This window comes from Bos indicus x Bos taurus, chromosome 23 (genome assembly GCF_003369695.1).
Source record: "Bos indicus x Bos taurus breed Angus x Brahman F1 hybrid chromosome 23, Bos_hybrid_MaternalHap_v2.0, whole genome shotgun sequence".
Classification (NCBI taxonomy): Eukaryota; Metazoa; Chordata; class Mammalia; order Artiodactyla; family Bovidae; genus Bos; species Bos indicus x Bos taurus.
The window spans coordinates 44,334,497-44,359,161 of NC_040098.1; the positions used below are offsets into that span (position 1 = coordinate 44,334,497).

The following is a 24,665-nucleotide window of genomic DNA, read 5'->3' on the forward strand; positions in this document are numbered from 1 at the left end:
GAGTGGGGCCTCTCGTACCACATGCACCTCCATCCCCTCCAGCTCCTCTGGCATGGGCTCAAGCTCTTTCCTTGTGGGCAGGAAAAGCAGCTGACAGCGAGGCTCTGGGCCAGGCTCCCGCCTCAGTCACTGTCGAAGACAGAGAACTAGGACAGAAGGGGTGGACCTGGGAGGCAGCCACGCTGCTGTGGAAGGAGACCCTGGGCCACCCTGTGGAGTCACCGTCAAAAACGATCTGACTCATCGGTGAAGAGAAAATAAACGAAGATGATCTAGCACTGGAAAACCAACCCAAAATTTCCAACAAGATTGGATCAATTTGCAATATGCCTTCTAGGGGCACTCAAGGTCAATTTTGTGTGTGGTAGGATTTTGCTTAACTTTCACCATCATTTATTTACAGACATTTGCTGTATGCTGTGTAATAAGATGACTGATGTGGACTGATTGTCATTTGTTCCTCACGAACAACCCTATTGAGGTTGGTGGTGTTATTATTAACCCTGTTCTAAAGATGAGGAATCAAAGGCAAAAGGAAGTGTGATCTCTGAGACTGAAACCCTGGCGTTTAGATTATGGAGCCCATGTACTTAGCCGTGATGCAGGGACCACCTCCCGCCTGGCCAAGCCGCCCAGTGACTTTGATAAACACAGAAGATGGTCTCCAGTTCCCTTCCCCAAATCTAGTGAGCCAGCACCACATCACTTTGCTTACAAAGATCCATCTAGTCAAAGCTCTAGTTTTTCCAGTAGTCATGTATGGATGTGAGAGCTGGACCATAAAGAAAGCTGAGTGCTAAAGAATGGATACTTTTGAACTGTGGTGTTGAACAAGACTCTTGAGAGTCCCTTAGACTGAAAGGAGATCAAACTAGTCAATCCTAAAGCAAATCAGCCCTAAATATTCATTGGAAGGACGGATGCCGAAGCTGAAGCTCCAATACTTTGGCTACCTGATGCCAATGAGCGGCTCAGTGGAAAAGACCGTAGAAAAGGCTGAGGGCAGGAGGAGAAAGAGGTGACGGAGGGTGAGATGATCAGATACCATCACTGACTCAATGGATATGAGTTTGGGCAAACTCGGGGAGATAGTGGAGAACGAGGAAGCCTGGCATGCTCAGTCCGTGGGGTCACAAAGAGTTGGATGTGACTTAGTGACTGAACAACCACCAAGCACTGTAACTAACTAAAATGACTTTAGTGTCATCAGGCATAGATTAGGGTAATGGTTAAGAATCTTCATTCAAATCAAAACAGATTTGGAGTAATTTGCAGAGAATAAGATAGAAAAGGGTCTAGAAACCATCTCAATACATGATTGATGAAATTTTTAGCCTGAAAGGGACAAACCACTGGATAAAGGGAATATTATCTATCTTCAAAGATTTAAAAGTCTCTCATAGGAAAGGAAGATGAAAAATAAGACTGGGACAAGGGAATTATAAGAAGAAGAAAGAAATCTGCAGTAATCAGACCTTCTGGACAATGGGGTGAGTTATGCTGAAATACATCCTTCTTCTGATCTCATCCACCTGCAAAACCCCAATATCTCCCTCCTTCCCCACTTGCTCTCTGATTCATTTCAGTAAAGAACTTGATCTGGTGTAGGTCCAACAGACCAATTCATTGGGCTACATGTGACTGAAATATTCTACGAAGACACAGGGAAATCAGGAATATCTCGTAACTTACTGGTTAGTACTTCTAATGGAGACTTTTTAAATGGAATGCTTTAAGTGGAAATGTACCTAGCGACATCCTACTAGTATGCTGGGTGAGCATCTTTTTCAGGTGGTCAGATTTTTCTGGAAGAGATGCAAAAATGTTCTTGGGGTTACAGGAGATATGAGGAAATTGCATTCCCTGCCAATGGTCTGTTTTTTTTTTTTTAATTTTTTGATGTGGGGCATTTTAAAAGTCTTTATTGAATCTGTTACAATAGTGGTTCTGTTTTATATGTTTCAGTTTTTGAGCCCAAGGCATGTGGGATCTTAACTCCCTGACCAGGAATCGAGCCTGTACCCCCTGCATGCGAAGTCTCAACCACTGGATCACTAGTCTTCTTTACGAGAGCAGTTGCCAAACTGCTATGAAACTATCTACAAGTTTGGTCTCAATTTCTGTACAATTTCTGCAGATGGGCAGTGAGTTTGTGGACTACTCTTTTGAGTAGCTGGAACCCAGTCTTCCCTAGGTTCTTTGCTGATGTAAGTCTCCCTAAGTGGTGTGAGGGTTAATATGATAATAAAGTATGTAAAATAAATGACTAAAAAATGCCATCCAAATTTTACATTATTATTGTCCTCATTAACAATAATAGCAGAAGTTGAGGGACTTCCCAGGTGGTCCAGTGGAGAAGACTCCACACTTCCAATGCAGGGGGCCCAGGTTCGATCTTTGGTCAGGGAGGTAGATTCCACTTGTCACACCTAAAGATCCTGCAGGCTGCAACTAAGACCCGGTGTAGCCAAATAAATAAGTAAATACTTTAAAAACATGAGACACATTCATTAAAAAAAAAAAAAAGAACAGTAGTTGAAATGCTGGCAATGGGCCAAATATAATTTTTTTTTCCCCTGTGAGGGGTGATATTAATGTGAACCAATCAAGTCAGAATTCTCAGTGATAACAACTTCCCTGGGAGTCAATATCCCAAATATAGACTATTTGGCCGAGACAGAGGGAGGGAAAAAGCCACTGAGAGGCAGGAAAAACTGAGGAGTGGAAGTTGCTCAGTTGTGACCCATGGACTGTGGCTCCCCAGGCTCCTCTGTCCAGGGAATTCTCCAGGCAAGAATACCGGAGTGGGTTGCCAGTCCCGTCCCCTGGGGATCTTCCTGACCCAGGGACTGAACGGGGCTCTCCTGCACTGCAGGCAGACTCTTCACCATCCAAGGTACTAGGGCAACTACAACAGAAAGCTCCCGACTGTGTCCATCCCACCCCCAGCTCCTGCCTGGCGATTGGCCGGGCTCTCAAGGCTGAGGCTCAGTTGCAGCCTGTCTGCAGGACTAGGTGACTAGCCTGGGGCAGGCACTCGGGGCCCCAGCCCAGACACAGCCTCACGCGAGAACGCAACACTTTCTTCTGGTCACGCCACAGAACAAAGTCAGGCAACACGCCTTGGAACCACACTGGGAAACAGCCACCTCTTGGGCACAAGCGAGGTGGTATTTGAACACATTGCAGCTGCTGCTAAGTCGCTTCAGTCATGTCCGACTCTGGGCGACCCCATAGACGGCAGCCTACCAGGCTCCCCTGTCCCTGGGATTCTCCAGGCAAGAACACTGGAGTGGGTTGCCATTTCCTTCTCCAATGCATGAAAGTGAAAAGTGAAAGTGAAGTCGCTCAGTCGTGTCCGACCCTTAGCGACCCCATGGACTGCAGCCTACCAGGCTCCTCCATCCATGGGATTTTCCAGGCAAGAGTACTGGGGTGGGGTGCCATTGCCTTCTCGAACACACACAAGCAATTCAGATCCAGCAGGAGAGCTCTCCCTGGGTGGTGGAGGGTTAGGGTCACTTCTACAGGCCTGTCCTTGGATTCCCCCTGGAGGCAGAATCTGATGAAAGAGAAGACTTCCGCGAGGTTGCAGGTACTTATTCAAGGCTCAGGCTCATATAATCAGACTTCATCTGCTGCTTCCTCTATCAGTGAGAACAAGGTGTAGCTCTTCCCCTTTCTTTGCATTTCTAGCACTGCTCTAGCCGTGATCATCTTTTCTTATTCTATATCCGCATTGCTTTTCATATCATAAAAGTAATATACACAAAATCAAAAATTAAGCAGTACAGAAAGAGATGAAATATAAAAGATTTTCTCCCATCTCCCTGCCCTTGGGGTTACCACACTAATAATGATGTGCATACATTTCCAAAAAATGTTAATGCCTACAGAAGCACAATATGTACTATCCATCCATCCATGCATCTATTCACCTATCCACTCACCCCCCCGCCCCCCCCCACCCACACACATACTATACCTCTTGATAAATGTGATTGTTCTAGTCTGGCAACTGGCAAGATGGTTTTTTCCTCCAAACTTCTCTTGACATTCAGATGTTGATCTGATTTCACTTTCAAGCCACCCTCCCCCTGATCTCCTGCCCTATGCTGGCAGGAGTGCCAGCCCTTGAGCTGGTCTTCCTACCCCTTGGCTGTGGTCAGATGCCCCAATCCCACTCGGCCACCCCAGACAAGCCCTCCCCCTCCCACCCTCCCCCCTGCCCTCCCTCACCTTTCCAGCCTCTGCATGGTCATGGCCAGCGTTTTGTTCAACTCCTCGATCATCCTGCAGCCCGAGGGGTGCAGGGGCAGGGAGCCGGTGGTGGAGGGGAGGTGCTGGCCCAGGCTGCCGTACTGCAGCTGATGCTGGATCTGGGAGGGCAGGACAGTGTGGTGGTGCTGGGCCCCACCCTGCGGGCCACTCTTCTGGGCAGCGTAGGATGCCAGGGAGAGCTCTGGCCCCCCCACAGGCATACAGATCATGACTTTCTTTGGAGGTAGCGGAGGCGACAGCTTCACTGGCAAGCAAGGCAATTTCACAGGGGCACCAGGATCTGCAGCGGAAGGAAGGCGAGAGGCAGACGTGAGTTCAGGGGCATCAGGACAAACCTAGAACACCACGTGGCCCTCGGGATGGGGCCCTGAGATGAAGTGCATCAACTGCAGAACCGGCAGGTGAGTGGCACTCAGCGCCCTGTGTGAGTGGCACTCAACCGCCAGCTCTCACTTCCTGCTCAAAGTGCGCTGGGACCCAGGTGGGGGGGCATGTGCCACCCCGCTGTCAGACTGAGGCTCACCAGTGGGAAGAGGGGACGTGCTCTTCTGCATATGGAAACCCAAGGATCTTAAAAGAGACCTTTTTTCAGGATATGTGCAATGCCGACAATTTTGGCACTGTAATGGGAAAATAGCCTCTTGGCTGGTACTTTCTAATAGGCATGGGATTAGAAGCCAGGCTGAGGTTCAAGTCCACTAAGAGCGTGTCCCTCCAGAGGTGACTGTAATGCTGCCAACCTTAATTCCCGCAGCTAGGGACAATCATCCCATGCTTTTTAGGATTCAAGGTCACAGAGCGTGACCAAGAAGCCCTGCTGCTCTGCTAAGACATCCCCTGAGCCTCAGTTTTCCCACCCATAGAAAGGGAGTACTGTCCACCCTCTAGGTCCATTATGAGAAGTAAATAGATTCACGTCTACACCATCTCCACGTGAGGGGATGAGAGGGTTGAGTCATCCCAGAGGAAGGGGCAGCTCTGCATAATCAATTCCTCCAAAGGACACTTTTTAAGAATTTTAAAAAACCCCCAAACAAGTTAGCAGAGGGCTTGAGTATAAAATATACCCAGTATAGCCCTTGATAGGTAATATCTACTTGCTTGCTTAGTCATGTCCGACTCTGCAACCCCATGGACTGTAGCCCACCAGGCTCCTCTGTCCATGGAATTTTCCAGGCAAGGATACTGGAGTGGGTTGCCATTATAGGTAACACATGTTATCTTAATTCATCCTGAAAAAAATATATACTAGGCTTCTCCTATGGGTTGTTGTGAGGGTCAGACAAGATAATGTGGACATTGCTTTATAAACTGCAAAGCATGACATATATCTGAGTCCTATCATGAAAGGATAGGACCCTGGCCGCCCCTGTGAGAGTCCACCTGGCCTGATCCTTCCCAGCCTGGGAGGCAGAAGATAGAAGCTGAGAAAGCAACAGAGTGCGTGGTGTTTCATTATAAGTAGTTCAGTTCAGTTCAGCCGCTCAGTCGTGTCTGAGACTCCATGGACTGCAGCACACCAGGCTTCCCTGTCCATCACTGTTATAAGTGACTTCCCGGACACCCACTGTACGTAAGTGGGTGAAAAAACCTGGTGATGGTGAATCAGGCAGCAGAGCACAGAGGTTTCCAAGGCACCATCCGACAAGTTTTCCAAGTCTGTAACATGGCCCTGTGGGGAGGGAAATGGCAAGGTCCTCCAGCTTCCAGTGTGCTATTCTAACGTGCGCAGCCCTGCATTAGTACTGAGACCCCGTGGGGAGGATGCAGAACCAGGCGTTAGAAAACCTGGATGCTCTGCTATTAAGTGTGAGAGTGTGTGTGAGAGTGTGTGTGTGTGTGTGTGTGTGTGAGAGTGTGTGAGAGTGTGTGAGAGTGTGTGAGAGTGTGTGTGTGTGTGTGTGTGTGTGTGTGTGTGTGTGTGTAGTTGCTCAGTCATGTCTGACTCTCTTCGACCCCATAGACTGTAGCCTGCCAGGTTCCACTGTCCATGGGATTCTCCAGGCAAGAATACTGGAGTGGGTTGCCATGCCCTCCCCTCCAGGGTATCTTCCAGACCCAGGGATTGAACCCTGGTCTCCGGCACTGCAGGCAGATTCTTTACCATCTGAGCCACCAGGGAAGTGCTCTGCTATTAACTGGCTAAGAAATATATCTATGCTTCTTGGGACCCAGGCACTTTTATATCTAAAAATCCAGGGGTTAAAAATGCCTCCTTTATCTCGACAGCATCTCCCTGAACACGACACTTTGCATCTCTCTGATGCATGATATTCATGGGTGAGGGGTGGAAACATAAGACCTCCTGCATTGGTAACAATAAATGGGGTACAGGCAAAGCTCTCTGCTTGCTGACTTAGAAATGGATGGGTCTTCTGCAGCCAGACTGATCGAGATGCAGTATATTCATAAATCTGTCTCCGCTGATGGAGTGGAAAGAGCAAAAACCAGTTCCAGAGAACAAGGAAAATAAACCCCAGCTATGTCACAGAGCTATAAAACCCAAGAGGACTGTATTTCCAAACGTGACACAGCTCTGGCTTATGACTTCAGACAAGAAAATGAAAACCCCAGATGACTTCTGTAGTGGATCCTGGCGTCAGAGCACTGCAGTCTATGCACAGAACGAGTCTGGGCTAAATGGATACACCCTGAGCCTCTCTCCTCACCTTTTCAGTTTGCACCAGCTGTAGCACCTACAGAGGCATTTGTAACTGTTTCTGTATCAGTGTCATCAATGATAGTAGCACTTAGCATCCTAATGAACAAAAGTGATGTAAGAATTTTTCAGTCATTTGCCACCTGGTTCCAGTGAGTCAGAATCTCTGATCTCCTTTCGTGAATACAGGCATCCATTCAAAAACATGAAGAGTTTATAAGAAGCATATTTAAGTTTATAGGAAGTGTTCAGAGTCCAGTATCACAAACCAAAAGGCAGAGCACCAAAGAATTGATGCTTTTGAACTGTGGTGTTGGAGAAGACTCTTGAGAGTCCCTTGGACTGCAAGGAGATCCAACCAGTCAATCCTAAAGGAAATCAGTCCTGAATATTCATTGGAAGGACTGAGGCTGAAGCTCCAATACTTTGGCCACCTGATGTGAAGAACTGACTCACTGGAAAAGACCCTGATGCTGGGAAAGATTGAGGAGAGAAGGAGAAGGGGGCGACAGAGGATGAGATGGTTCATGACATAGTTAACGACTCAACGAACATGAGTTTGAGCAAACAACGGGAGATAGAGAGGGACAGGGAGGCCTGGCGTGCTGCAGTCCATGGGGTTGCAAATGGTCAGACATGACTGAGCAACTGGACAACATCACCAACTCCTGAATCAGATTCCCTGGGCTGCTAGAAGGGCTCCACTAATCCCTTTGGGCCACCTTAGGGATTGTAAGGTAGTCTGGCCCTTTTTTGGTCAAATGCCTGGAAAGGCAAAAATGTGTTGATTGACCCCTCATGGTGAGAGGGACAGAAGAGTAACAAGTGATAAGGTTTAAATGCCATCAGCCTGTGTAGGTCTCCTGAACCAGCCTAGCAGATGGACACCACAGTGGACACTTCACGTGGTGAGCACCAAGTCCAGAACCTGCCAAAATCCTAAAAGAAGGGCCATTATCACATAGGCACCCCCAGACCCTGCCTTTGTTTCAGAGCCACTTTGCAAAGATACAATTTTGTTTTTAAGTGGATCCTTCCTGTCATCTCCCCAGGTGGCCTCGCTGAGATGCTGGCGACACTGGGCAGTGGAGGGGGCTGTTCACCAGCCACCTGGGTCACTTGGGCATGTCAGCTCTCCTGCAACTATATTCGATCTTGTAAAAGTCAAATTACACGTCAGGAAAGTGCTCTCAAAGAGTCAGAACTGCAGATGTTTCTATAATCATGAGAACACACATTTATTCCTAAGATCAGTATTTTGTTAGAAATGATTTTTAAGTTATGGATAAAAACATATCCTCTGGTTTATTTTTGCACCAATGTTGACTTGTGCTATTGCTCCCAGGGAGACCAGGCAACGAGAGGGCCAGAAATTGCTATCTGGGTGGTTGAACCCAAGCTTTCCACATGACAGGTGTAAAGAAAGGTGAGCGGGTCTGGAGGTGGACAGCAGAAAGGAGCCTGCATTGGATGTGCCCGCCAGGGAGGACTGCTGTTTGTGACCATCCAGGCAAAGGCTAGGAGGGAGTCAAATCAAAATTGCAAAGTCCTGGAAACAAACACACACATGCTGGTCTGGTTTCAGAACCCTGGAACCAGGGGTTCTCTCTGTGAGGTTCAAAGGCAGTAAATTTAGATCACAGACAACAAAAAACTACATAGACTATCTCCCTATTAAGAGGTAGTACAGCAGAAAGTAACCCCATTCCCTGACAGCGCAGATGGTAAAGAATCCGCTTGCAATGCAGGAGACACAGGTTCGATCCTTGGGGCAGGAAGATCCCCTGGAGAAAGGAATAGCAACCCACTTCAGTATTCTTGTCTGGGAAATCCCATGTACAGAGGAGCCTGGTGGACCACAGTCCATGGGATCTCAAAGAGTTGGACATGACTGAACAACTGACTACAGACTACACATCAGAAACCAACATAACACTGTGAATCAATTATACTCCCAGTAAAAATATGTATTTGTGGATGGAAGATAAGATATCTGGGGTTTGATTCAAAATAATCCCATGGGAGAAGACTGTCAGAGGGTTAAAAGTGAAATAAGACTGGTCTAACCAAGGGGTACACAGAGGTTAACCATAATAATCTCTTTACCCATGTATATGTTTGGAAGTTTCCAGTATAGAAAAATTTTTAATAAAGAAAAAATAAACACTGCTTGGAACATGAAAAAAAAGAGGTAGTATATTCATGGTTGAACTAAGAAGTTCAAGCTAGATCCATGTTTTAAGAAGGAGAGATGGGGATGGCCACAGTTCATCTCTAACTCTCCATCCATCTGACGTACAATATTTATTCACCGTTTAAGGACATGCTCAGGTTTCTTGCATTTATAGTGATGGCGGTGGCTGGTCCAACCATCTGCAGAGCATCCCCACTCCCCCATGCGATTCCCAGTGTACTTGCTGACACCTAAGGCTGTACCGCAGGTTTGCCCGATGGATGACTCTGATGTTTAACTGCTGCTCTCAAAAGGGGTGGCTTTTCTACCTATGTTATCTTCCTTTAAATACTACAGAACACATGAGAATTAGATTTCATTTTCAGCAGCACTCAGAGATGGAGAACAATGTGCACAGATTCTCCTAAAGAAGAAAATAACCTGCTATGAACTTTTGGGCAAATGATCATCAAGCTCCTCCTTCAACACCTCTGCAATGGGGTGCTGTGCCTCTCACAGCCTCCTGTCCTGCTGCTGAGGGGCAGTGGCCAAGGACCCTCAGGGAACACAGCAGACCAAATCCCCACTCTGAAGGGAAACCTGCCGCTGGGACATTTGAACAATGTCCAAGAGGAAGATGCAAGGGCAGCAACTCTGCGTCCTCTTCATTTTCAGGGAGACACTGGATAGCCTCAGTCACATTCATCCATCCAGTTGGAAATCCACCCAACAGCAGCATCCATTTTATCCAAGCAACGTCAAGGAGACAGGCTTGGATGAAATCAAGCAATTGCAGCTAACGGTCCTCAAAAGATGTCCACTTCTTCCTCCAAAAAGTTGCATCCCTCACCACAGCTTTCAAGGTTCTCCAGTTTCCTTTCAACCCACTGCTGGCCTGATCTTTCTTGATTTCCCTAGCAGAATCGCACTTTCCTGACAAGCTGAGCCATTTGCCATGTCGTGAACACCCTATGCCTCGTATGCACGAGCCTCTCTGAACCCTGCTTCCTACTTCCTGGCAACCTCCCCTCCGATCCCTACTTGTCTTATTCATCTCTAAGGCCTGTCTTAAATACATCCTTTTCTACCATGCTTTTCCTGAGTCTTTCAAAAGGATTTGATCTCTTACTATTTGAATTTCTTTAGAACCATGTTTATACATCTTCAGATTAAACATTTTCTGTAGCTTACAACCATCTACAACTCTGAGAGCTGATAAGAGAACACTTTTTGTAAACTGTGTCAGGGTTGGAAGAGTACTTTGCTCATAGTGCAAAAAACACATAAAATATAAGCACCATTCAGACATAACAAAAGACAGAAATCCACGCGAGCTGCAACGTGGATGAACCCTGAGGATAACACGCTAAATGAAAAAAGCCAGCCACAGAAAGACAAATTGGGCTTCCCTGGTAGCTCAGATGGTAAAGAATTTGCCTGCAAGGCAGGCAACCCGGGTTCGATCCCTGGGTGAGGAAGATCCCCTGGAGAAGGAGATGGCAACCCATTCCAGTATTCTTGCCTGGAGAATCCCATGGACAGAAGCACCTAGCAGGCTACAGTCCATGGGGTTGCAAAGTATTGGACACAACTGAGCAACTAACCATAGTGAAATTCATAGAAACAAAGAGTAAAAAGGTGGTTACCAGGGTTAAGGAGAGATAAAGGGGACACTGTTTAATAGGCAGAATTTCAATTTCGCAAGATGAAGAAGTCCTGGAAATCCACTGTGCAATGTGATTATACATAACATTACTGACTGTACATTTTAAAATGGTTAAGGTGGTAAATTTTATATGTTTTCACCACAAAAAGAAAAGTGCCAAGTGAATTAAATCTGCACCCTAAAAGCACTACCAAAAAACGAAAGGTACTCTGCTGCAATCTTTGCCTTGATCACAGAGGTCAGAGCAGAAAGCATCCTTTTAAACATGTTTCATCAATAGACAGTCCTTAGATTCACTAAGAAAAGAATTTCTGTATTTTGAGAAAAGACAACCAGGACCAGAATACTAGGGAGAAATGGGTATAAAGATTAAACTCAGGTAAATTTCCCATTTCTTCAAAGTATCAGTTATCCAGAGACTGTGAACCCTAAACTTCTTTAGGAGGCTTCTGAGTTACTATCCATTTTTTTCTGTTTAAAAGCACAGTTGAGGTCCAGGGTCCCGATGCTCTAATCATCCATTTTCTTGCACTTTCTGAATACAAAGCCAGGAAGGAAGGCAGGGACAGAGATGAAAGGAGCTGGGTGATTTGGGAGAGTTGGAGAGGAAGCTGAAAGAGAACAAGGAGGGTGGGACGGTATATTCTGGGGGAGAAATGGGGCCAGAGGGTCAGACAGCGACAGAGACACACGGTGAACTGACGGATCAGAATGTGATTGTAGAAAACCCACGGTGGACACTCTCCTCAAAACCAGAGAGGCAGGCTCTAAATAGAAACACTGGTTCTACCTTAACAAGCCCTGGATAGAGGATTCTCATTAGACACCTGCTGGGGCTGAAAAAATACCACAGGGCCTGGACACTGTCTGGCAGAGAAATCTGCAGCTACAAATACTTCGTAACATTGAAACTAGCAATCAACCAGTTCTGGTGATACAGTTAAGTTTCTCTGTATTCCAGGCTCTAAAGACAGTGCTACAAAGTCACATTAGCAGAAGGACTTGTTTTTGAGGCTCAGGAGGAGTTCCCTTTCTTTGCTGAATTGTGTTTCCAACGGTGGTCCAGTGCTTCCCACGCGATCGGCCCCATTCTTGATCCTCAGACTGTCTCGTTCTAGCCCGTGCTTTGAAACCAACTCGACTACTTTTTCTCTTTATAGTCAACTGCCTTTTAAAAGTTATTTTCAAAGGGCTGAATTTTTTTTGTCTTTGAGTTATACAAAAAAAGCAGATTTTCTAATTTGTTAAATAGATTAAAAAACAAGGAAGCCAAACAAGCCAACCAAAACAAACAAAACCCGAAGAAGACTAATGACTTCATTGTCACAAATGTTAAGAATAGGTATCTTAGTGGAGATAGCGTAAACTAATGGTGACAAGTGAGGACTCTGGAATAAAACGAAACAGATAGAGTCCATCCAGCTATGTCACCATGACTAAGTTATTTAACTTCTCTGAATTTCATTTTCCTCCTATGAAAAAGAAAGAATAAAGATGCTAGTATTGTAAATTTTCCCAAAAATGGCACCTGCCATTATTACCTAAGTGTGATTGTCAGACTGTGAAGCTCAGCTAGCACATAAATTGATTATCCTTCATTGCAATGGCTCCTGTAGGGTACCTAATCACAGGTACCTTATGCAGAAGGAATAGATTATTCAGGCAATGTTTAACATTTGATTTCTGGAGCCAGGATGGCTGGAGAGGTGACTGAAAAAGAAAAGTAGGAGACAATATTTTTTGCTTCTACCCCTCTTTTTTTCTGGGGTCAGCCATCCTTCTAAGAAGGATACATTTGGAAAATTATTCATCTCAGATCATACTGGTTACGCAACGAGCTCTGCTGGGCACTGTGTCCTTCCAGAAAGGAAAGGAAGTTAATGCCCAGCAATTCCTGATCCTATATTACATCCGCTGCATGCATACTGATGTTGGAGATAAGCTGGATGAGGATAACAACGAGAGAAGAAGAAAGATAGTTTGGGAGAGCGAGCGGGCTTCTATCTACTGGCTGAAGAACAGAGAAAATGCATGAGACAATCTCCAAGTTAATTATGGTTTTCCGGATTAAATGGAAACAAATGCCAAAGCAGAGGACTTTCTGCGTATCTCTCCCTGCATGTACCCAGCTGCAGTCCAAGTCCACGTTCATGCTTCCTCCAGCATCCACCGGACCATTAACCACTGTCACTTCCTATTAATCACGCATGGTGTCTTTCAAACTGTTGTCTGTTTCCTTTTAAACATGTCAACAGAACAACATACTGAGAACACGCTAAAACTCCTAAGTCTCAATTTAGAGTTCTGCTAGAATTCTCAGTTTATTAATTCCTTCTGACACGGCCCAGATGTCTCTAGAGTAATTAGTAACCGAACAGGGTTAATGTGGCTGCTTCGTGGTGATGCAGATTCACTGTGACGGATGGTTCACTTACAAAAACGAAGCAAGTTCAGTCAAGTTTAATCCCGAAGGGGAAGCACCACACTTGCCCCCTGTACACATCTGTGCCTATCTCGTCATCATCGTATTTAAGTGGCTACCAGGTACAATACGGTCAGAGATCATCAGCTTTCACATATTTTTTTAATGCATTTGGCCCAAGCTCTATGGAAGTGAGATGTACAGATAATGGGTAAAATTCACTCTCTCGGGGACAGAACAAGGGGAGCCAGAGAGACAAGGCTAACAGAGCGAGAGAGTCCTGTAAATGCCAGGCTTGTGGCTGAAGTTCTTAATTAGGTAAATAAATTATAGGGCAGTGTTTGTTAAAAAAATACTGTCAATTCTTTTTATTTTTTTTTTAAAGTCTTCTGGTGTGGGCGATGTTTAAAGTCTTAACTGAATTTGTTACAATATGACTTCTGTTTTTCATGTTTTGGTTTTTTGGCCAAGAGGCATGTGGGATCTTAGTTCCCTGACCAGGGATTGAACTCACACCCTGTGCCCTGGAAGGCAAAGTCTCAACCACTGGACCGCCAGGGAAGTCCCTGTTAATTCTTCTTTTAAAATGTCTTATCTACTCATCCATTCTCTCTCTTCCCACTGCCATCAGCTGATAATTTTAGCTTCTGTTTCAACAAATGGAGCGGCCTCTCAAAGTGTCTCCCTGCCTTAAATTGTTCGATTGAATTCAACTAATGCTTCCGGAGAATGAGGCATACAGGTGGCTTCACTGGCTTCTCGGTTCGGCTGTCAACCTCCTCTTCTTCTGGTTCATTTTACACAATGACCCAGGAATGTATTTTAAAGTCTAGTTTTCACCCTATCACTCACTCCCCAGCTCAAAATCCTCCAAAGGCCACCACTGCCTAAAATCAAAATTCTCACATGATAGGTAGGAGTAAACCCTCTCTCTCAACACAGCCCAAGAAGGCCCCTCCATCCCAGCTCCGCCTCCTTGTCACTGGCCTGAAGCAGGGCCACCTCTGAGCCTTTCCTCATTCTCTTTAAGTCCCTCATGCCTTAAGGGTGGGCTCAAGTTTCAGGCTCTCCAGGAGCCTTTTTAGCAGACTATGCTAAACGGCAAGGATTACACCTGATGGTAGTTATTCTGGCATTCTATTTCTGGAAATTTAATGAGGATATATTCATAATTGTATATATATCATATACATATATACTGAGCTGTCATATTTTGATACCTAGCACAGTATTCTGCCTACAGTTAGGTGTGCTGAATAAATATGTACTATATACAGGAGTTTACTTTTTTCAATATTTAAGCTTTCTCAAGGGAAACTTGGCCTCTCAGTCTTAAAATGTACACAGACCTTAAAAGTACATAATTTAGTTCTAGAATCAGAATGAGCAATTCTCATACCAGGAATAAGTGAGGAAAAACTCAGAAATGCTTATAAAAATACATGCACATTGTGGAGATATTGAGTTTTTTATAATAAGGAAGATAGAAACCCCTTAAGGGGTACCTCATTTAATTGGGGTCCCCTACAATGTAGCTAACAAAATCACTTTGTGGAATATTTTAGTAACATGAGGACCAGTTCATAAGACATAAGTGAGGGCAAAGAAAAAGTAAACTAGCATTTCACTTTTTCTGTTAGATCAATGACAGACAGTGGTTATCTTTTCAGGGAGGCTTAAGAAGGCTCTTTTCCTTTGTGGTTTTCTCTGCATTTAAATTTGGGAACACTAAAGTGTTACTACTGTGTTGAGCAGTTTCTTTAATTGGAAACTTGCTCTTTTGAACCACAAACACTGACTTGGATGGGTATGTACTTTGATAGAGGAGCCTGACACAAACTTCTATTTGAATTGTAACTAATAAGCCTCCGCGTTATGTGAGAGACGTCCTACGGCCATGGAAACAACAGTGATTGACTTAGGAATCGGGAAACAGGGTCTAATGTTGGCTTTACTGCAGAATTCCCGCCAGCCCTGGAAAAGTCACTTCTTTCCTTGAACCCCAGTTTTTTAATGATAAAATAAATGGATATTCTTGCACCCTCCTTCCATCTTACAAAAATATATAGGGATCAATTAGAAACTATTTATCAAAATAGCAAACATATAAAAAGGAAATCAGTCAGTATCATGTGGGATTATTATCAAGGTTGGAGAAACATCCCTCTGAAATCTTGAACCTCCGATTATACCACAACTTTAAACCACTAAGTGGTACCCGATTCATGTGCTAATGTACAGCGAAGCGCAATTCCACTAAATGCCCAATTTAATAACTGGAGGTGCATGTGTTACCTAACACTGAACAATGAATTTTAAAGTCATTTCAGGTAATTACAAAATATTGAACACAGTCCCCTGTGCTATATAGTAAATCCTTGATGCTTATCAAGCTTATCTATTTTCTGTAGAGGTTTGTATCTGTTAATCCCGTTGATAATCTGAAAATATATATATAACTGAATCATTTTGCCATACACCCAATTAAAACAGTATCATAAATCAACCACACTTCAATTAAAAAGCAGTCATTTTAGGACAACATTCCTCTTAAAAGTATTTTCCACAATATTTTGCAAATTACTATCTTTGCTCCCACCCCCCCCCCCCCCAAGAGAACAGCACAGGTATACATTTTAAAAGAAGAAATACACTGGGTTTCAGATGAAGTATTCAGAGACAAAAAATTGAATGCTTTAGCAAACTCATGATGAAGAGAACAGGTGCTCCTCTATCTCCACGAAGATTTGGACGGTGAATCTAACCCACCTAGACGGGCAAACACTCTTAGCCACATCAATGCCAACGGACATACTTACTGGTGCACACGACTGGAGGCCCTGAGCACGTGGCTGGCAGGTGTATACTGCATGCCTCGGAACACACACACACAAACCCAGGTCACAACGGCGTGTACCAAGACACACACAGAAACACCAAAGTGTCCCACAGGGCGACCTCGCCAAAGGTTCTCAGGTAAAAAGCAAGAAAGGATCCCGTGAAGGGAAGGCAGGGCGGCGGGCCCCCAGAAGGCGTGCTGACTCACCTGGTAAGTGGTTGCCAATCCTGGCAGTGGGTTTGGGAGGCAGGGCGGGGGGCTGCTTGAGGAGAGAGAGCTGCTTCACGGGGGTGTCCTCGTGGTCTCCGGGGGAAGCAGCAGGTTTTTTGGGGGGCAGGAACAGGACTGGTTTGGCTGAAGGATCTTGGGACAGGAGGGCTCCAGACTCACTGGCAGAGGGACTCTCTTCGGACACTGAGGGGACAACCACATGACACACGAGGACATTACACACACGCAGCGCGGGTGGGGCTGGCGGCAGCCGCGGGGGCGCAGCGCAGGCCAGCGACGCGGCAGAGCGTGCAGCGCGCATTCCGCGGGCGCACCAACACCAACTCACGGACCACGGCGACAGGCAACAGATGGGCAGGCACAGAGGAGCAAGGACCAGGAGCCCCTCTGAGCCTCCTTGGGGTGTGTTTGCCCTTTGCTCCTGGGTCTGAGGGCGGCCTAGGGGCTGACACTGGGCAGGCAACCCCCATATCCTGGGGCGGCTGCTCCTTCAGCTTCGGGGCCGTCCAAGCTGCACATCAGTGTTCAGGGGGCGCTCTGCAGTTTCAGGGGCACTGGCTCCTATACACCTGGACAAGGTGAAGGATGCTCCAAATTAACATCCTTTTTGTTTTCTCTGCTCCTCTCTCCTACCCTCGCCAGAAGCATGGTTTTCTCGTTTGGATTCTGCCCATTCCTTATTGCTCCAGGCCCACCTCTTCCTCTCCCCCTGGGGGTGGGGGTGCAGGACCCAGATCAGCTCCAGTTAAGAGCTGTCCTGGGTGGTAGCAGAGGTCCTCCCATCAGACTGGTGACCTAGCTGAAGACTGAAGGAGACTCTACGACTTCCCAAGGGCGACAGATCTCAGGACAACAAATCAAATCTGTCTGATCCCAATGTCACAAGGAAGGCTGGAGAGAAATCTCAATTTACGGCTTTAGTTGGAACAATCTCTCCAGCTGGGAAGGGGGGAGGTTGGGAAGGAAATGCAACTCAGATGCGTACTCCCCCCTACCATCACTGCTCCAGTAAGAAAGCCTGTACAAGAGTACTCCCCTGCCTCCTCCTTCCTCCCTAATCCGGGCAGCAGTGTTCCTGACAGCATCAAAGCCTTGCACATCATCCGCAGGAGAACCAGGTTCTCCCCTGGCTCAAGGGACACTGGTGTTACCAGTGCTGGACATTGATGGAGCAGCGACTCACAGGGTCCCAAAGTGAAGCAGGGCGCCGACTCTCTGAACCGCCATCACTCCCGCCTCCCGCCTGAGCTCCGTGTTGCAGACTTTGCACACGGTGTAGACAGAGGAAGGACGTGGCCTCCCTCCCCAGACTCCAGACATTGCCAGAGGTCCCTCCCCGGAGGCTGGTCTCCTGATAGCAAGGGCCTCTCCTTACTGGCTGTCGGGAGCGCACCACCATCTGGCTAAAGAGGACCACTCTGCAGTCCTTCGGAGGGACTGAATATTGGCGACTCTGGACCAAAGAGGGAGTGACGGTCAGATGGCATCACAAATCACCTGTCAGCAGGATACAACTTAACTGGTTAAGTTGTACAATTAATACATCAATTTTATACGGTAAACTGGTACAGTCTGCTAAAGTGATGTAACAGTTAACTGTTATATCAGGATGAGGATTCAAAGGCATACCAGGGCTTTGTGACCAGGTGACTTAGACATCCTGCAGAAGCATGGGGCTCAGCGTTAGCAGGAACGAATGTTAGAAAACAAAACGATGACGTTTTAAATCATCTATATTACAAAACAAGATCTATCTTCTTTAAAGAGATTTAGGTTTTAAAAGTGTTTTTAAAGATTGTAGAAAAATAAATGGATATTTCCTCCATATTTTTACACTCAGCATGTACTGGGTTGGCCGAAAACCTTGTTCAAGTTTTCTGTAACGTTTTATGGAAAAACCCAAAGGAACTTTCATGACCAACCCGATACTAAATCGGTCACTTCCATCCTCATTTCCAGGAGATCCTTATGTTCAGGGGGCTTCAGAACAGAAGCCCAAGTCCATCCAGGCTGAAGGCCCGCCACACCACATGCTGGGGACCAATTCAATGTCTATCAGGGGGCATTACCTGTCCCATCCATGATGTCAGCAGGCTGGAGCACCTCATATGAGCAGGGATCCCTGGGCATCGGGACTGGCTCCATTTCGGACAGGGCAGGCAGAGACAGCTGGCTGGAGCTCAGGGACTGCCCGTTTTCCAGGGAGTCATCTTCATTCGATATGGAGAGCTCCCCATCTGTTGGAGCGAGAAAGAGACCGCAGAGTTAGATACGCCTGCCTTGCAGGAAAGAGTGACATTTATAGCCTGCTACCTGAGTCTGGATGCTTTTGAACAATCTTCATCAAGACCAGACACAAAGTCTGCACTTGTTATTTTGCTTTTAAGGCATCTAACCACCAGGGAAACCATTTCCAATGATCTTCAGTAGTGTGCCTGTTTTCTCTCCATCGACAGATGAATGGATAAAGAAGATCTGCTGTGTGTGTGTATGTATGTATGTATGTATGTGTATATACATATGTATGGAATATTGTGAAACTGAAAAGTCACTCAGTCATGTCTGACTCTTTGCAACTCCATGAACTGTAGCCCGCCAGACTCCTCTGTCCATGGAATTTTCCAGGCCAGAATACTGGAGTGGGTAATCATTCCCTTCTCTAGGGGATCTTCCCAACCCAGGGATCGAACCCAGATCTGCATTACAGACAGATTCTTTACTGTCTGAACCACCAGGAAGCCCATATGGAATATTACTCAGCCATAAAAAAGAATGCGGGAATGCCATACACAGCAATGTGAACCTAGAAAAAAACCCTAGAAATCATCACACTAGTTCAGTGAGCCAGACTGGGAAAGACAAGTATCATATGATATTGCTTATGTGGAATTAAAAAGAAAAAGATACGAATGAACTTTTTTTTTTTTAAAAATAAAACAGAGACTCACAGACATAGAATGCAAACTTATCATTACCAAAGGAGAAAGGGAGCAGGGAGGAATACATTAGGAGGTTAGTATTAACATATACATTCTACTATATATAAAATATGTAAATAACAAACAAGAACCTACAGTATAGCACAGGCAACTATATTTTTGCAGTAAACTATAAGGGAAAAGAATCTGAAAAAGAGTGTATATATATATACACACACACACACACACACACATATATGTATAACTGACTATCTGTGCTGTATACCTGAAACTTACACAATATTGTTAATCAACTATACTTTAATTGAAAATTTAAAAACATTTACAAAAGTTTTAACATTTTAAAAGTGCTAAAAAATCATAATATACCATGTTTTATATTTGTTCTTTAAACAAAAATGAAAATCAAATTTTCTTCATAATTTTTGAAAACCTGGAAACACTAAGCAGGACTCAGAGATGGAAAACGAGGTCAGGAATTCCTACTTCTGGGAGCCAAAGGCTTCAAGTGCTCAACAGCATGGGGACCTGGGACATCAAGGCACTAGGAAAGACTCACCCTGTCTTCTCGGCACCTCTGCCCACATCCAATCTCTCCAAGTAGACACGTTTAGGGGTCTCTGAGCTCCAGCTGCAGGGCTGCAGCGGCCCAGAGTCACTGGGAGGTGCCAGGATTCTCCTGGTGCCCATCACTGATTCTGCCGGGCAGGGTGTATGCTTTGATCTTGTCAAAGCTCAGCAAGACAAGGAGCAGCCAGTTAACACCACGGTGGAGGATCAAAGTCTCCTACACAACAGCCGTTTGTCAAATCAAAACTCCCTGGGTGTGATTTCCTCCTAGCCCAGAGGAGTCCTAGATAGCTAGACATTAAAGTCAAATTAATTTTTAAAGAGGACTGAAAGCTGTTCCAGCCAGATGAATAAATATCCAGATGAAAGGCTCTAAGTTATGTTTGGGCAGAAACACAGAAATCAGCAAAGCAATTACCTGCCTTACAACGAGAAGACAGATGATTTACTTGAAGAAATACAACAGTGAAATGCCTCCATGGTTAATCATGGATAAATAAGCTTTTCCTTTTGCTGTGTTCCTCCCAAGGCTTTAATTTTCTACACAATGATGATACAGCAGCAAAAGATTCCTCTACCTACCCCCTTTCCTCCTCATTTAGAACTGGCCTGATGAAACGCATGCTCAACAGAGCAATTTATAAACTGACAGGCTTTAGGTAGCATATGGTTCAAGGACTTATGATATTTGACCTGAAATTTTATACACATAGAAAAAAAATATAATGTACACCAAAAAGTCATTTGAAGCAGATACTTTAAAGCACTAATTTTTGAAGACTGTGGGTTTATTTTTTCTTTCTTTTCACTTGGCCTTAAAATTTTTTTTTGTTAATTGGGCTTTTGTTTGCTGTTGGTCATGCTGCTTAGCATGTGCGATGTTAGTTCCCCAACCAGGGATGGAACCCATGCCCCGTGCAGTGGAAGTGCGGAGTCTTAGCCCCTAGATGGCCAGGAAAGCCCCTCACGTGGCCTTTTTATATGTCTCAAATGGAGGCAGTAGTCACTATAATCGTGATTAACAATACGGCTATGACGTCTCATTCCTAAGAGAAGAGCAGACTGTCAGGCCAAGGCTATTTGGGAAACACTCAGCTGAACTGAGAGTACCCAGGATGGGAAGAGCCGCGGTTGTGAGCGTTAACGCAGCGCCATCCAGTAACGGACAGTCCCGGGTCCTTTACTTCGTCTTGTTCAAACCGACAACATGGGAAGCACCTCTGCTTCGGGTTCCCAGGTGGTGGAATAATGATGGCACTGCCGTCAGGTTTACTGCATCTCTGGGAAACCATTCTGATTTTGGATGTTCTGGCACCCCACTCCAGTACTCTTACCTGGAAAATCCCATGGACGGAGGAGCCTGGTAGGCTGCAGTCCATGGGGTCTTGAAGAGTCGGACACGACTGAGCAACTTCATTTTCACCTTTCACTTTCATGCATTGGAGAAGGAAATGGCAACCCACTCCAGTGTTCTTGCCTGGAGAATCCCAGGGACGGGGGAGCCTGGTGGGCTGCCGTCTACGGGGTCGCACAGAGTCGGACACGACTGAATCGACTTAGCAGCAGCAGTATAGTAAAAGTACTGGCTTAAAACAGCCAGAGGAGGAGGGGTTTCAGGGTTGTTGCCATATTTTGCTTCTTTGGGGCAAAGATGTGATGGAATGATCGCTACATATTTTAGCTACTTTGACTACTTACATCTAAGAACTGTAGATGCAACATTAAGGGGAAGAAAAGACACCACAGCAGTAGCGCTAGAGGTCTTGGTGGTTACGGGGAAGCAGTATTGCTCACCCCTCTTGGGACACATCAACTCTCAAAAAATTTAGCTCCCTACGGGTTAAAAAGTACCTTTGCTAAATCACAAAGGCCCAAGTCATTTGGGAGAGGAAACAATCTGGTGAATTCCACCACCGCAACTTCTAAATACACATCTCATTAAAAAACAAAATTAGAAAAAAGGAGAAATATGACATGAATCATATTTCTACCCTAACAGAAAAGTTCTTTTTCCATACGTAGTTGTATGTATCAAATTTTATTTCGTCTTGTTTTTTAAATTTTATAAGCATTATAATTTGCATAGTTATCATCTTAATGATTATCTCTCTGTGGTTGGTCACAAAGGGATTTCGAATGCTTTATGCTGTACTCTTGCCTGGAAAACCCATGGACGGAGGAGCCTGGTGGGTTGCAGTCCATGGGGTCGCTAGGAGTCAGACACGACTGAGCGACTTCACTTTCACTTTTCTCTTTCATGCATTGGAGAAGGAAATGGCAAACCACTCCAGTGTTCTTGCCTGGAGAATCCCAGGGACGGCGGGGCCTGGTGGGCTGCCATCTATGGGGTCGCACAGAGTAGGACACGACTGAAGAAACTTAGCAGCAGCAGCAGCAGCATGCTCTTATAAAAACAGAAATCTCTGCCGATTACCTTCTGGTATAAAACCTTCTCTGCAATTAGAATTCTCCCCTTTAGAAGAGAGTCCGATAAAGACATTTATGTGTATTAATATTTTAATGTCTACTGACACAGACCTGGATATCATTAAGTCATTTTTCTATAGGGTTTGTCAATTTACACAGCAGCAGATTTCTGGGCTTTTGGTCATTTCTTCAATATTAACATTGATAACCATGTTTTACCTATCGACATACCTACTTACCTACATATATATGCACACATCTGGTAGAAGTAAATTAAAACCATGCAATAAGTACAGATTCATTATTGATATCACTTATGACTAAGATAGATGATGACAAAAATTAAATCTGATTTGGATTCATATAATATGGGATTAAAAAGATGCTGCTGTTAAAGTAACAGTTATTTTTAAAATTCTTATGTTTTCAAATGCACACAAAAGGTAGAAGCATGAACGTAATGAACTCCATGTTCTCATCATCAAGCTATGAGGAATTAGTTGGGAATTCCGAATGCTTAGTAACTTCAAGGTTGATTCATCTAAAGACTAATTTATTGATGAATAGTTGATTCACAAGGTTGTATTAATTTCTACTGTAAAGTGATTCAGTTATTATATATAATATACATGCACATGTGCATATATACACATATATGTGTGGATATATACACACACGTATGTGTATATATACACACATGTATATATTCACACATGTATGTATAGATACACATACACAGGTGTATATACGCACACATTCCTTTTTCATATTCTTTTCCATTATGGCTTAGCACAGAATACTGAATATAGTTCCCTGTGCTATTACACAGTAGGACCCTGTTGTCTATACATCTTATACATAATAGTTTGTATCTCTGAAGACTGTTTAGGCTCTCCATGTCTTTTTACTATTTACCAGTTCTGTTATCAGCAGATTACTGCTGCTGCTGCTGCTGCTAAGTCGCTTCAGTCGTGTCCGACTCTGTGCGACCCCATGGACTGCAGCCTACCAGGCTCCTCCGTCCATGGGATTTTCCAGGCAAGAATACTGGAGTGGGGTGCCACTGCCTTCTCCACAGCACATTACTAGCATTTTTAAAATAAACATCATTAGAAAAAACTGTTTTCCCTCCCAGGAAGAATTTAACTCTCCTGAATAAAATGAGTCTTACAGAATATTTCTACTTTCATCTATCAAGATCATCACAGTTTCTTAGGTATTTGCTCTTTTTGATACAATGGTAAGTGGAATTGCTTCCTGAATTCCTCTTTCTGATCTTCCATTGCACAGTCTCTTGTTAGTATGAATGAGCAAAAGCTCATTGAGTATTGGAAATCATTTTGACGTTTCACATACTGTAATTTTCAAAATGGTACAATTATCTTCAGGTATTAAGACAGTTCCTACTAGAATTAGCAAAGTGTGGAAAGGAGGAAGGGAGAAGGCAGGAGGAGACCAGACAGGTTAAGGCAGTGGTTCTCAAACTTTCATGGGCATCACAATTTCCTGGCAGGCAGTTAAAACAAAGATGACAGGGCCTCACTCCCAGAGTCTCTGACTCATGAGGTTTGGCGTGGAACTGAGAACACGCGTGTCTAATAAATTCTTGGGTGATGCCAAAGCTGCTTTTGCTGGTCAGGGTTCCACACTTTGAGAACTACTGGACTGGAGGGAAGGAACTGGACAAGCAAGAGAACCCAGAATAGCAACAGTGCCTTTTCATGATGAGGTTTAGGGCAGGAAATGTCGTTCATGGGGCTAACACGTAACAGAGGCGGCTGGTTTAAATCTCAAAGAGAAAGCAGGAGGTTGCGTGGTCTAACCATGGATTATGAACTTGTCACGAAGGGAGATGGGACTGGAGAGGGCACCAGGGTGGGGAAGAAAAGTAAAAGATGAGCCAGGTGCAGACATGCCCAACGGGAGCATCCGGTCACAGAAGCGAAGAGAAAAGAATGCAGAAGAGAGTGCAAGTCAGAGTCACGACAAATGGTGAGACGTAGAAAGCAATGGATTGAGATGGAGACCTGGCCAGTCACTGTCTTCTCTTCCTTGTGAGGCACAAGAATTGAAGATGCTGGTAAGTCAGGCTCACATCAAGTTAAGGAGAGTGAAGGGAGAGGTGCTGCTGTGCTGCTCAGTCGCTTCAGTCGTGTCCGACTCTGTGCGACCCCAGAGACGGCAGCCCACGAGGCTCCCCCATCCCTGGGATTCTCCAGGCAAGAACACTGGAGTGGGTTGCCATTTCCTTCTCCAGTGCATGAAAGTGAAAAGTGAAAGTGAAGTCGCTCAGTCGTGTCCGACTCTTAGCGACCCCATGGACTGCAGCCTACCAGGCTCCTCCATCCATGGGATTTTCCAGGCAAGAGTGCTGGAGTGGGGTGCCATTGCCTTCTCCCAAGGGACAGGTGAGAGTGAATGAATTCATTCGACTGACAAACACCTACTGAGACCCTAT

At 45.1% G+C, this 24,665-nt stretch overlaps 1 protein-coding gene across 6 annotated transcripts in view; it reads right to left on the reverse strand.

The window, feature by feature from the left end:
- The window catches only part of PHACTR1 (phosphatase and actin regulator 1), a 527,559-nt gene that overhangs the window by 52,811 nt on the left and 450,083 nt on the right, over positions 1-24,665 (reverse strand). For 4 of the 6 annotated variants that reach the window (XM_027525392.1, XM_027525395.1, XM_027525396.1 and 1 more), the window contains 3 exons: positions 18,341-18,508; positions 16,248-16,454; positions 4,240-4,561 (listed from right to left, as the gene is read on the reverse strand). In XM_027525392.1, coding sequence (XP_027381193.1) covers positions 4,240-4,561; positions 16,248-16,454; positions 18,341-18,508 — 697 coding nt within the window. The remainder of the gene's footprint in view (positions 1-4,239; positions 4,562-16,247; positions 16,455-18,340; positions 18,509-24,665) is intronic. The other 2 variants (XM_027525394.1, XM_027525393.1) reach the window with 1 other exon arrangement.